Source organism: Mercurialis annua, linkage group LG2, assembly GCF_937616625.2.
Source record: "Mercurialis annua linkage group LG2, ddMerAnnu1.2, whole genome shotgun sequence".
In the NCBI taxonomy this organism is placed as follows: Eukaryota; Viridiplantae; Streptophyta; class Magnoliopsida; order Malpighiales; family Euphorbiaceae; genus Mercurialis; species Mercurialis annua.
Window position 1 is genome coordinate 51,892,546 of NC_065571.1, and position 13,054 is coordinate 51,905,599.

At 33.1% G+C, this 13,054-nt stretch overlaps 2 protein-coding genes across 2 annotated transcripts; both read left to right on the forward strand.

The window, feature by feature from the left end:
- The first annotated feature begins 195 nt into the window (after positions 1 to 195).
- LOC126670531 (mechanosensitive ion channel protein 10-like) lies at positions 196 to 4,302 on the forward strand. The gene is made up of 5 exons (XM_050364284.2): positions 196 to 517; positions 766 to 2,286; positions 3,046 to 3,339; positions 3,426 to 3,628; positions 3,839 to 4,302. The coding sequence occupies exons 2-5, from the start codon at positions 805 to 807 to the stop codon at positions 4,104 to 4,106; spliced, it is 2,247 nt and encodes a 748-aa protein (XP_050220241.1). The 5' UTR covers positions 196 to 517; positions 766 to 804; the 3' UTR covers positions 4,107 to 4,302.
- Positions 4,303 to 4,959: 657 nt separating this feature from the next.
- LOC126670539 (mechanosensitive ion channel protein 10-like) lies at positions 4,960 to 10,552 on the forward strand. The gene is made up of 6 exons (XM_050364292.2): positions 4,960 to 5,267; positions 7,640 to 7,873; positions 7,958 to 9,053; positions 9,244 to 9,537; positions 9,613 to 9,815; positions 9,990 to 10,552. Exons 2-6 carry the CDS (start codon positions 7,686 to 7,688, stop codon positions 10,297 to 10,299), a joined length of 2,091 nt encoding a protein of 696 aa, XP_050220249.2. The 5' UTR covers positions 4,960 to 5,267; positions 7,640 to 7,685; the 3' UTR covers positions 10,300 to 10,552.
- Positions 10,553 to 13,054: the final 2,502 nt, after the last annotated feature.

Here is a 13,054-nt window from a genome sequence, read left to right on the forward strand (position 1 = left end):
ATAGGAATTGTAAAAGTGACAATGAGACTTCATAAATGGGGTAGAGGAAGTATTGTTTCATTTTCTTTTTTAATTTTATTTATTAATTAAATAAATAAACTGTAAACTATGGTTTTAATTATTTGATAAAGTAAACTACTACTACTATTCAATATGATAATTTACAAATAAATATAATTAATTATTAATAAATTATTGTTATTGAATATTATTTTTTTAATTATTAATTGAATAATTATACTTATTTTCGTGTCATTACGAGACACGTGGTGAAGCACTAAAGTAAGAAACATATACATGGAATTAAGTACCACTGTTCTTTTACTCTACTTTATGTGTTTAACTGGACATGGAAGAATGATTGCTAAAACATTTTAAACAATCAATCACATGCTCAAAATGTCCTAATAATTTGTACTATTTTTGTTCTTTTGTTTCGCTCCATTTCTCTCTTTCTAGCTCATCCATTGATTGCCATACACATTTTCAGCAGAGCTGCAGCTTTCAAATACTATATGTAAGTCCACTTACTCTTTGATTCATCTATTCTACCACTTCACCAACTTATTGAGTCATAATGGATTAACAAAATGAGTGTTATCATGTAATATTGTGATTTCTTGACTCTGTAGTTATTGATTCGTTGTTCCTAAGTAGCTACTTACTTGAAGAATCTGAAAGTACGATTTTATTTATTTTGAAGTTGGATTGATTTGTATTTTGTCACTTTAGTTAATTTGCAAAGCCAATAATTTCTTTTTGCAGGTTTAATAGTGTAAAAGCAGGTGGAAAACTAATATAAGCATGGAAGAGAAGAGAAAAATCAGTGGAGGAGAGGAAGTCCTCATAACAGTTTCAAGTGATGAAACTCTTAAAGGATCCGGCTCAAAAGACGCAGATAATTTTGCTACTTGGCAGAGCAAACCAAATTCACCTCTGAAAGAATCTCCTGATTCTATGAGCAACTCTTCACCTAAGACATCGAGGTTTAGCCTTAGTCCTAATAAGCGCCCAAAATTCCCCCTCACCACTGAAAATCTCACTAGAAGAAAGCCATCTGTGTATGCAAAACCCAAGTCTAGATTTGGTGAACAGCCAGTTCCTGTTGATGCTTCTGTATTGGAAGATGATAGTCTTACTCTTCAACAACATATGGTCAGGAATTCACCGTTTAATATAGTATCACCAGACATTAACTCCTCCACTCTGAAATCACCATTGATGGCATCTTTCGATGGACCTTCAGATGATGAGGAAGAAGTGGAGGAGGATATTGTCAAGAAAGTTGAATCGAATCAAGCTAAGCGTAAGAAAGCAGGTATTAAGGCGGTGGTTCAGTGGATTCCATTTGTGTGCGTCGTTGGGTGCTTGGTGGCTAGCTTGACTGTTAAAAAACTGAAAAACCCCATGATTTGGGGCTTGGAATTCTGGAAATGGTCTGTGCTTGTGTTGGTTACATTATCTGGCATGTCAATCACTAATTGGATTATGCAGTTTATCGTTTTTCTGATTGAGAGGAATTTTTTGCTGAAGAAGAAAGTGCTCTATTTTGTTTATGGGTTAAAGAAGAACGTTCAAGTATTTGTTTGGATTGGTTTGGTTCTTCTTGCGTGGGAATTTCTGTTTACTCGTGGAATTAAGCGATCTAAGACTGCCACCAAGGTTCTAAAATTTGTTACTTGGACTCTTATTTCAATTCTTGTTGGGTCATTTTTGTGGCTGGTGAAGAATACATTGTTAAAGATTTTAGAATCCAATTTCCATGTCAACAGATTCTTTGATAGAATCCAAGAAACAGTCTTTTGTCAGTATGTTCTGCAAACTCTTTCAGGGCCTCCACTCATAGAAGAGGCCGAGAGGGTTGGCAAATCACCAAGCAGTCCTCAAATGAGCTTCAAGAGCTTCAGAAGGGGAAGAATAAAAGAAAAAAAGGTGATTGATATGGGAATGGTTCATAAGATGAAGCAAGAAAAGGTTTCAGCTTGGACCATGAAGGTTTTGATCGATGCAGTCACAAATTCAGGACTTTCTATAATTTCTAATACATTGGATGATGAGAGTGCTGGTGTTAGGAAGAAACTGGCTGATATGGAGATTACCAATGAGATGGAAGCAACTTCTGCTGCCTATCACATTTTCAGGAATGTTGCTAAGCCTGGTTGGAACTACATTGATGAGGAGGACCTTTTAAGGTTCGTAATTAAGGAAGAGGTGGATCTTGTTTTCCCACTGTTTGCAGTATCCGATAATCGTCAAATTGACAGAAAATCGCTAACAGACTGGGTGGTAAGTTTCCGTCTTTCTTTTCTCTACAATGATCTGATTTTTTCCTTTCCGACTCTGATAAGTAAAGCTGCAAGTATACAATTTCGCAAATTAAATTATATAATGGAAAGTCGAGTATCAATCATATGAGGAATGAACTTAGTACCAATTAAATTAACTAACCTATCATTTAAACAACAAATAAAGGTTTTGAAGTTCCATATTAAACGGTCATTTTTCAAAACATGATAGGTTGAGTTAGAAACCTCCAAATTATTTGATTATTAATAATTTCGGAAAGATGATGATGTCTATTGTAATTCATATGGAGTACACTTCCTCATTTGAGGTCTTTAAGAATGACAAAAATATCAATTCAAAAACAGGAATCAAATATATTATTTTTGATTTGATTAATATGTGCATTGACTTATTTATCTTTGTTTCTTTGTGATATTCTTTGATCCTTGGTCCATATCTTTATTGCATGAAGAACATACAAAAACAGAACCTTCCTATGTATATTATCTCAATATATACCAATATAAATCATAATTAAATTAAAAAATGTGTATACAAATTCCGCCTTATCAAACTCCTATTTCGATATTAATTGATCATACTAATCTCTTATGAATGTAATCATGATGCTAGTAGTGATGGACTGGACCATTTTTTTTCCTGAAAGGTTGGTACGATGATACAGCTTCATCTTAAGCAAAGACTTGCACTAAATAATGAAGAAGTTGTTTGTTTTACATGAGTGGTAGTTTTTGACAGGTTAAGGTTTACAAGGGTCGGAAAGCTCTTGCGCATGCTTTAGGAGACACCAAAACAGCAGTGATACAATTGAACAAACTTGTGACAGGGATCTTGATAATCGTGACCTTTATTGTTTGGCTTCTTTTGATGGAAATTGCAACTACAAAAGTACTCGTACTTCTCTCATCACAGCTTGTAGTTGTAGCCATTATCTTTGGGAATACCTGCAAGACCATATTCGAAGCAATAATATTTGTTTTCGTAATGCATCCATTCGATGTTGGTGATCGGTGTGTTGTTGATGGCGTGCCTGTATGTTCTCTCACTCATTTCCTGAAATTTATATAATTTTTAGATTCGTAATCCTTCATGAACTGATTTAATCTGCAACTTGACAGTTGTTGGTGGAGGAAATGAACATCTTAAGTACAGTTTTCTTGAAGCTTGACAATGAAAAGATTTACTTTCCGAATTCTGTTTTGGCTACAAAGCCAATTAGCAACTATTACAGAAGTCCCGACATGGGAGATACTGTGGAATTCTCAATTGATTTTGCAACACCAACGGAAAAGATTGGATTGCTGAAAGATAAAGTCAAGCAGTAAGTTGACTGTAACTTTGTTCTTTCTGTCAGTGAAGTTCATGTAATTGTTTCGATCATTTACTTCACGCTCAGAAATTATTTTGATCAAAATAATTACGTATTACTGCATTCATAATAATGTGGTGCTGGTATTATTGAAACAGAAAAATGTAGACTAAAAGAATGTCTTACTGGATTTTTTTTGATGATTTGTTCTTGTTTTTCCAGTTACTTGGAGAGGAATCCTCAACACTGGCATCGTAATCACAGTGTGGTGGTGAGGGAAATTGAGAATGAGAACAATTTAAGAATGGCTCTCTACTGTAATTACACGATGAACTTCCAAGAATACATAGAGAAAAACAAGCGTCGAACTGAACTCGTCCTCGAGATAAAAAGGATTTTCGAAGAGCTAAGTGTACAATACCATCTTTTGCCCCAACAAGTTTATCTCCGCCACCTTGGAACAGAATCAACAATTGTAGCCAAAATGTGAAACTCTCGTGGCAATTTGATAGCACGAAAATCGAGTTGCTCGGATATCAGTTTACTCCAATAGCAAGTTGTAATGTCTGATCAAATGAGGTTGACATTTGTATCAAAAGTTTACTATTCTTGGTTACTTTCATGTAAATTTAAATTAGTTGGTTCTGATACTTATATTATCTATATAATTCAGGTCATTTACCTTACATATTCTGCAACAAGAGCTATTCTAGCGATCCTAACAAATACGAGCATATTTCTTCAACATTCATTATTGATTATCCTAACTTGGAGAAGACGTAACTGCTATTAACGTTATTTGCTGGTATTTCCTCGTGACAAAGATTTATTTGTTCATCTGCAAATAAAACAGATATGGGTAGAGCTCTTACATTACATGCCAGCAATAATGATACGCGGAAACGGAAATGGAAACGCTCAAGCGAAAACGCGAGATGATTCTTTTACAAAAATAAGTTTATATGTAGAGTTTTGGAGATAAGTTAAACATATAAATTTTTTTAGAGCTTTAGAAGCGTTTTTGGAAATGAAAGGTTAAAACGTAGGATTCAATGAGTTATTATGCATTATAGACCTAATTCAGTGGCGGGATCGTGCACCCGCCTTGGTTGGATATTCAAAAAAAATTAGGAAAAAAAATCCCGACGCGAAGCTCCGGCCTAATTGATATAAAGAAATTATCATTAAAATTTTCTCCCATACAATTTTCCCAGAGCACATAATTTAATTTTTTTTTCATTAATATTTGGGCCCTCAACTTTTTAAATTGGTTGCCCAAATTAATTCTCTTTAGGCCCCTTTGGAATAATTTCAAATGAATTCTATATGGAAATCATTCACAAAAGGGCCCTTAATCTCATATACAGTTATTTACCTACTGACGGAATTATTGGATGCTGTGAATAAAATTGAGAAATTTCTATTACAGCCGAGGATTAAGAGTGCAGTGTTGGGGCGTCTTCGGGCACCGGAAAAAATGTCGACGGGGAAGACAATGTTGAACCTCGGCTGGATTCTGGCCTATATTGTTCAGCAATTTCACAGAGACTCAGGCGGAGTATCTAAATCATTTTCGGTCTTGAATTGTTTTGATTGGATGGGCGATGACCAGAGATTTTGTTTGGCTACCACCCAATTCCCAATTGCTTGGGTAAGTTAATTTCTCCGTTATTAAATGATTTGTTCTTGAGCATGTCACAATTTTGGGAGTAATAGCAATAACTTTTGCATGTTTATAAAATCCAGTCCTAATGACAAAAAAAACTACCCACAATTTAGCTCATTTTCAATTTCACTCCGACGTTATAATTTCGTCAATTGCACCCAAATTCACATCTTTGAGTTTCATTTCCACCTTTAAAATCAAATCGGATTCTTTTCACTCGAGAAAAATTCATAAAAATCCTTATATAGTATTTATTTGTACTCTTTTTGCACTCAAAGAGTTAAAAATGAATAATTTATTTGAACTTTTTCAAATTAAAACAAGAATAATTTAGTACTTGAGGGTGGAATTGAAGTCCAAATGTGTAGATTTGGGTGCAATCGACGAAATTCCAACGCCATGGCGAAATTGAAAAGGAGTTAAAAGGGGAGTGGCTTTTTGATTAATAGGCCTAAAATCTATTTATTATTAATTGATTTTAATTTATGTTGTAATTAGTGAAAATATTTATTGACTTTGAAATTTTTTACGGGTCAGTCATTTAATTTGAAAAAGTAGATTGAATTTTCTTTAGATGAGAAAATTATCTCGGACATCCCTGCTAGGATGAAACCCTTTTTCTTATCATCTCATCATTTAAATATCCAATCTTAAAAATTAAAGATATGGCGGGTGAAGTGGCAACTATTTTGGTTTGATTCACGAATAACTGAAAAAGGTTTCAATATATCTTAAAATTGGATAAAATAACCGATTTTAAAAGAGTTGGGTATAACTTATGAAATACGTAAAGGTTTGATATTTTATTGAAATTAACCCTTTTTATTTTAGAATTTATGTGAAAGGTTTAGCGTGAAGAATGAACTAGACAATATTTATTTATAAATATAGATATGTCTAAGAAATTAGGATGATGCTCATTATATTTACTAATGAGTTTAATTAATTAGCATGGTTATTATTCCTCCAATATTTCCATGTTGCAGTCTCAGAGCGGTTGCCCACATACTTTCTTTCATTCCAAGTATACTAAAGTTGTTTTTTAACCAACTTAATTATTATATTTAGTGTTTTAAAAACCGAACCGGTAGCTGAACCGGTGAAGCCACTGGTCCCGGTTCAATGCCGATTGAACCAGTTCACTGAAAAGTTTTAAAAAATAAAAATATTTAAAATTAGCGCCGGATTTCAAATTTTTATCTGTCGCTAATTCTCTTTTTCCGGTTTGACCGGTTCAACTGCCGGTTTGTCCGGTTCAATCCGGTCCAACCGAGTTCGACCGGAATTCCGTTTTTTTTCTGTTTTAGAGCCGGACCACTAACCAGATCCCGGTTCAACCGGTTCGACCGGCCAGTCCGGTCTGATTTTTAAAACACTGATTATACTTTACTTATTCTATTATTGAAAATCTGATCTAATTTTACCTATAAGAATCTTCTCATGTTCAACCTTCATTATTGGAAAATCGCTCATTCATGCATGTGATGTTTTAAAATCATATTGCCATATCACCAACTACTATGCTAGATGAATTTTGCTGAAATAAATTCAAAAGTGATATTATAGTTTCAAGAACTGGTTATAATTCTAACTGTCAGAATCCGGTTTCTACACATTCATGAAGCTTTCCTAAATTAGACGTTTATTCATTAATTAAATACACGTTTGTGTTAAGAGGAAGTAAAAATAGCTTAGATATAATTATCATGGAAATGCTTTTGAGATATAATATAAAGTACTATTGGATTTCCTTCAAACTATGGTAAAATCAAATCTTTGTTGTCTTTAAATCTTGATATCTTATTAATTCAATTGGTAGCTCTTGAATCAAAACAATTAACATAAGTTAAATTACATTAAATAAATAACTTTTAAAGATTTCGTCCGGGATTTGATTTCAAATTTCCTGAATATTGTTTGCTACAGTAGATTTCGTGCACTTGCTGATTTAATTATTAATTAAACAATTTTAGTATCCTGATTCGTACCATATTAAGTGGCAAAGCACTAAATTAATAAAAGTATATATAGTATTAATTAGCACTGCTCATTTACTTTGTGTTAAATGATTGCTAAATATTTTAACAATCAATCAAATGCTGAAAACTCCTTTTATTCCTTCTTTCACTGAATTCAGTTCACTCCATTTATCTCTTCACTGAAATTATATTAGTTTTCCAAACACATTTTCAGCAAAGCTGCAGCTTTCAAATACTATATGTATGTCCATATATTCATTGTTCATAAGTAGCCTACTCACCTGAAAGAGTTTGAAAAGACAATTTTCCTTATTTTTAAAGTTGGGATGATTATGTTTTGAGCTTATTTCCACTTTAGTTAACTAGCAAAGCTTCTAGTTTCTTGCAGGTTTAAGATGTAGCAATGTAAAGGTGGCAAACTAATATGAGCATGGCAGAGAAGAGAAGAATCAGTGGAGGAGGGGAAGTGTTAATAACAGTTTCAGGTGATGAAATCCCTAAAGGATCTGACTCAAAAGAACCAGATAATGTTGCTATTTGTCTGAGCAAACCAAATTCGCTTACAAAAGAATCAACTGGTTCTATGAGCAATTCTTCTCCTGAGGCATCAAGGTTTAGCCCTACTAGTCTTGATAAGTGAATTCACCCTTTAATAGAGGATCACCAAATAATAACTACGCTTCTTATATATATTAGGAAAAACTACTTAACTCCGAAAGGACCGCTGATGGCGTCTCCTGGTGAGCATGCAGATGATGAGGATGAAGTGGAGGAGGATGTTGTCAAGAAAGTTGAATCAAGTCAAGAGAAGCATAAGAGAGTAAGTATTAAAGCTGTGATTCAATGGATTTCCTTTGTGTGTATTGTTGGATGCTTGGTGGCAAGCTTGACTGCGGAAAAACTGAAAAAACCCATAATTTGGGGCTTGGAATTCTGGAAATGGTGCGTGCTTGTGTTGGTTATATTATCTGGCATGTCAATCACTAATTGGATTATGCAGTTTATTGTTTTTCTGATCGAGAAGAATTTCTTGCTAAATAAGAAAGTACTCTATTTTGTTTATGGGTTAAAGAAGAGTGTTCAAGTGTTTGTTTGGATTGGTTTGGTTCTTCTTGCCTGGGAATTTCTATTTACTCGTGGAATTAAGCGATCTAAGACTGCCACCAAGTTTCTAAAATTTGTTACTTGGACTCTTATTTCACTTCTTGTTGGGTCATTCTTGTGGCTGGTGAAGAATTCATTGTTACAGATTTTAGCATCTAATTTCCATGTCAACAGATTCTTTGATAGAATTCAAGAAACAGTCTTCTGTCAGTATGTCCTGCAAACTCTTTCGGGGCCTCCACTCATAGAAGAGGCCGAAAGGGTTGGAAAATCGTCTAGCACGGGCGAACTGAGCTTCAGGAGCACTAAAAAGGGAAAAACAAGGGAGAATATGGTGATTGATATGGGAATGGTTCATAAGATGAAGCAAAAAAAGGTTTCAGCTTGGACCATGAAGGTTTTAGTAGATGCAGTCACAAATTCAGGACTTTCTATAATCTCTAATACATTGGATGATGATAGTGTTGGTGAAAGGAAAAAACTGACTGACATGGAGATTACCAATGAGATGGAAGCAACTTCTGCTGCCTATCACATTTTCAGGAATGTCGCTAAGCCTGGTTGGAACTACATTGATGAGGAGGACCTTTTAAGGTTTGTGATTAGGGAAGAGGTGGAACTTGTTTTCCCGCTGTTTATATTATCCGAGAATCGACAAATTGACAGAAAATCTCTCACAGACTGGGTGGTAAGCTTCCATTTTTCTTTTCTCTGCGACGATCTGATTTTCTCATTTTCAACTCCTATCTTGATATTGTTGGATTGTACTAACGTAATATGAATGCAGCATATATGTTTCTTAATCATGATACTAGTACTATTACACTTGCATTGAATAATGAAGTTCTCTGTTTCACGTGAGTGATAATTTTTCACAGGTTAAAGTTTACAAGGGTCGGAAAGCTCTTGCGCATGCTTTAAAAGACACCAAAACAGCAGTGAAACAACTGAACAAACTTGTGACAGGGATTGTGATAATCGTGACCTTTGTTATTTGGCTTCTTTTGATGGAAATTGCGACTACAAAAGTACTCGTAGTTCTCTCATCACAGCTTGTAGTTGTAGCCTTTATCTTTGGGAATACCTGCAAAACCATATTCGAAGCAATAATATTTGTTTTCGTGACACATCCGTTCGATGCTGGCGATCGGTGTGTTGTTGACGGTGTGCCTGTATGTTATCATTCATTTCTTTGGCACTTTCTTTCTTTTTTCTTCATGAACCTGATTTAATTTCAATCTTGGCAGTTGTTGGTGGAGGAAATGAACATCTTAACGACGGTTTTCTTGAAGCTTGATAATGAAAAGGTGTACTATCCAAATGCTGTTTTGGCTAGGAAGCCGATCTCCAATTTTTACAGAAGCCCTGCCATGGGTGATACTGTGGAATTCTCAATTGATTTTGCGACACCGACGAAAAAGATTGGATTGCTGAAAGACGAAATCAAGCAGTAAGTTGACTATAACTTTATTCTATCGGTCAGTGAAGTTCATGTGATTGTTTCGATCAAATACTTCGCGATCAGAAATCGTTTGATAAAAAAAATTACCTATTAGTTCATTCATAGTAAAGCTGTTCTGGTATATTGAAAGTTGTTTTTGATGGTTTCCTCTTGTTTGGCCAGCTACTTGGAGAGGAATCCTCAACACTGGCATCCTAATCACAGTGTAGTGGTGAAAGATATTGAGAATGTGAACAACTTACAAATGGCTCTCTACTGTAATCACACAATGAACTTCCAAGAATTCAGGGAGAAAAACAAGCGTCGCACTGAACTTGTCCTTGAGATAAAAAGGATTTTCGAAAAGTTACGTGTAAAATACTATCTTTTGCCCCAACAAGTTTACATCCGCCATATCAGTGGCAGAGCCACTCACAGGCGCATCCGTATGCCAGCGCTGGTAAGAGTTGGTCAGAGACGCAAATTTCCTTAGAAAAAGATTCTGAAGCTGATAGTTCGCCTCCTCCAACTAAATTTTCTGACTATGTCATTGCGCCATATCGGAACATAATCAACAATGGTAACCAAAATGTAATTCTCACTTAGCATGAAAATCTAGTTGCTCGGAAATCAGTTTACTTCATTAGCAAGCTATAATCTCTGATCGTAATGAGATTGACTTTTTGTATCAAAAGTTTGTTCTTATATATTTTTTTCAAGTTAATTCAAATTAGTTGGTTTTGATATTTGTATTATCTATATAATTCAGGTTGTGTACCTTACAGATGCTGCAACTCAGAGATAGATAGAGAGGTAGGAATTTTTCAAACGAACGCTAGTACGCTGGCCCTAGAGATCAAGTCGGTGTAGCCATAATATAAAACTCCAAGATATGGCTACGCTGGCGAATATGCACTGCCATCAGAAGCATAATTAATTAAAATACTTCTCAAAAATTATTCTTAAGGAATATTCCTATATCAAATATATATAAAAAAAATATTTCCGACTCAAACATCATGCAAGGTTGAATTAAAAATATTTCTTGAAAATTATTCCTAAATCAATTATGAACTACAAATGAACTACAAAATGTCCATAATTCTAGCTTTAAGAGTTTACCATGAATAGACCATTTGGATAGAGATTTCAATATTAGTTTCGTATTGAGCCATACATTAGTTGTCTCAAATTAAATTCTCTCTATCATTGAAGAATTTTTTTCAATTTTTTTTTATATATTTTTGAAGTTTAATCAATTTCATTGTTTTATCAAATTAGGATTAGTGGTATAGCCTAATTTAAACAAAATTTTCTTTTAATTTCTTTGTGATAATGATAAATGTTAAGATTAGCTATCTAAATATTTTTATTTTATAATTTATGTGAAGAATTTAGAGGTGAATTATGAATTAGAGAATTAAATATAATTTATTTATGAATATAGATATGTTTAGAAATTTTAATGGCGCTAATTATATCTATTAGTAAATTTAATTCATTAAGATGATTATTGAGGAATATTCATAATCAATTATATACACATTTGTATCAAGAGGAAACGAATAAAATTTAGATATATAATTATCCTGACTTAGTTTTTGAGATATACTCTGGCATATGATTGAATTTTCTTTAGTTTATGGTAGAATTCAAATATTAGTTTTCTTTAAATCTTAATATTTTATTACTCTTTTTTTATATTTGTCTATCACACAAATTAATAAAGTGTCTTTGTGTCTTAAATTATAAGAGTAAAGACTAATAGAGAAAGGGGAAAATATGTCTTAATATTTGGGTTCATGAGCAAATATTGCCCATAAAGTTTAAAAAGGGATAAATAAATTCCTAACGTCTTTAAAAGGGGGGCAAATAGGCCATTCTCTTAAACAGCGTTAACTGTGTGTGCACGGTGTGTAAATTTTGTTGACATGATGAATGTGAATTCTACATGATATTTTTAAATACACGAATTGCATTTTTTTCAGCTTTTTTTATAATGAAAAAAAAATTCAAAATTAAAAAAATTCAATTTTCAAATCCAAATCAATTAAGAATCCTAATTGGAACAATTTTGAATTTACTTTCACGCTTTAAATTAAGGTTTTTGATTGATTTGGTTTTGAGATTTTAGGATTTTTAAATTTAAAATCTTTTTATTATTATTAAGAGAGCTTAAAAGATGCAATTTGTAAATTATAAATGCCACGGAAGATTCATGTTTGCCATGTAAGTAAAGTTTACACACCGTGCACATGGAAGGGCTTATTTGTCCATTTGTAAAAACTTTAGGGACTTTTTTGTCTCTCTATAAAAACATCAGGATCTTAGACTAATTAACCATTAGTCAATCAATGTTTTGATTCATTGCGTGAGGAAGAATAAATTTAAAAAATAATAGTAGTTAAAATCATTTTAAAATTTTAAATGAACAAATAATTATAAATAAATTCATAAACAATTAAGAAAAACGGAAGAAATAGTTCAATTGGATAATTTCCTGAACTTTCGTCTCTTTTTTTCAACTGTTCCTGAATTTGAATTCGTACCCTAATCGTCCCTGAACTTTAATTTCATATCACAAAGATTTTTAATACTCCCTTCATCCCGATAGAGTTGTCCATTTTGTTTTTATTACACAGTTTAAGAAGAGCAATAATTATTGTTTATGGATTTTGTAAAATTTTCCTTACTTTTCTTTTCATACCCTTATCTAATATAGAAGCCACTTACAATTTACTTTCAATTTATTCATCAGTGGATTTTAAATAGAGGTAATATAGAAAAATTACGAGTAAAAGTTAGTTACTAAATTTCTCAAAGTGGACAATTCTATTGCGACGGGGGAGTATCATTTTTATAATAATTCCGTCCAATAGGCTGACCTGAAAACATGACTAAGCGTCTAGATGATGTAAATTAAAAATGATGAAATGACGTTTATATGGAGAAATAAAAAAATAAAGACGGGTAGTCACGTTTCCAGGTCAGCATATATATTGGACAAAATTACTATAAAAGTGACTGATCTTTGGGATGTGAGATTAAAGTTCAGGGATGGTTGTAGTATGAATTAAAGTTTAAGGACGGTTGGGGGAGAAATAGAAAGTTCAGGGATGGTTGGTGAAAATTAGCCAGTTCAATCGGTAGTCATAAAATCAAAACATTTCAGATAAGTTAAATTAAATTAATTAAATAATAATTTTGCTACATGGGATATTGTCCACTTGCTGATTTAATTATCAATT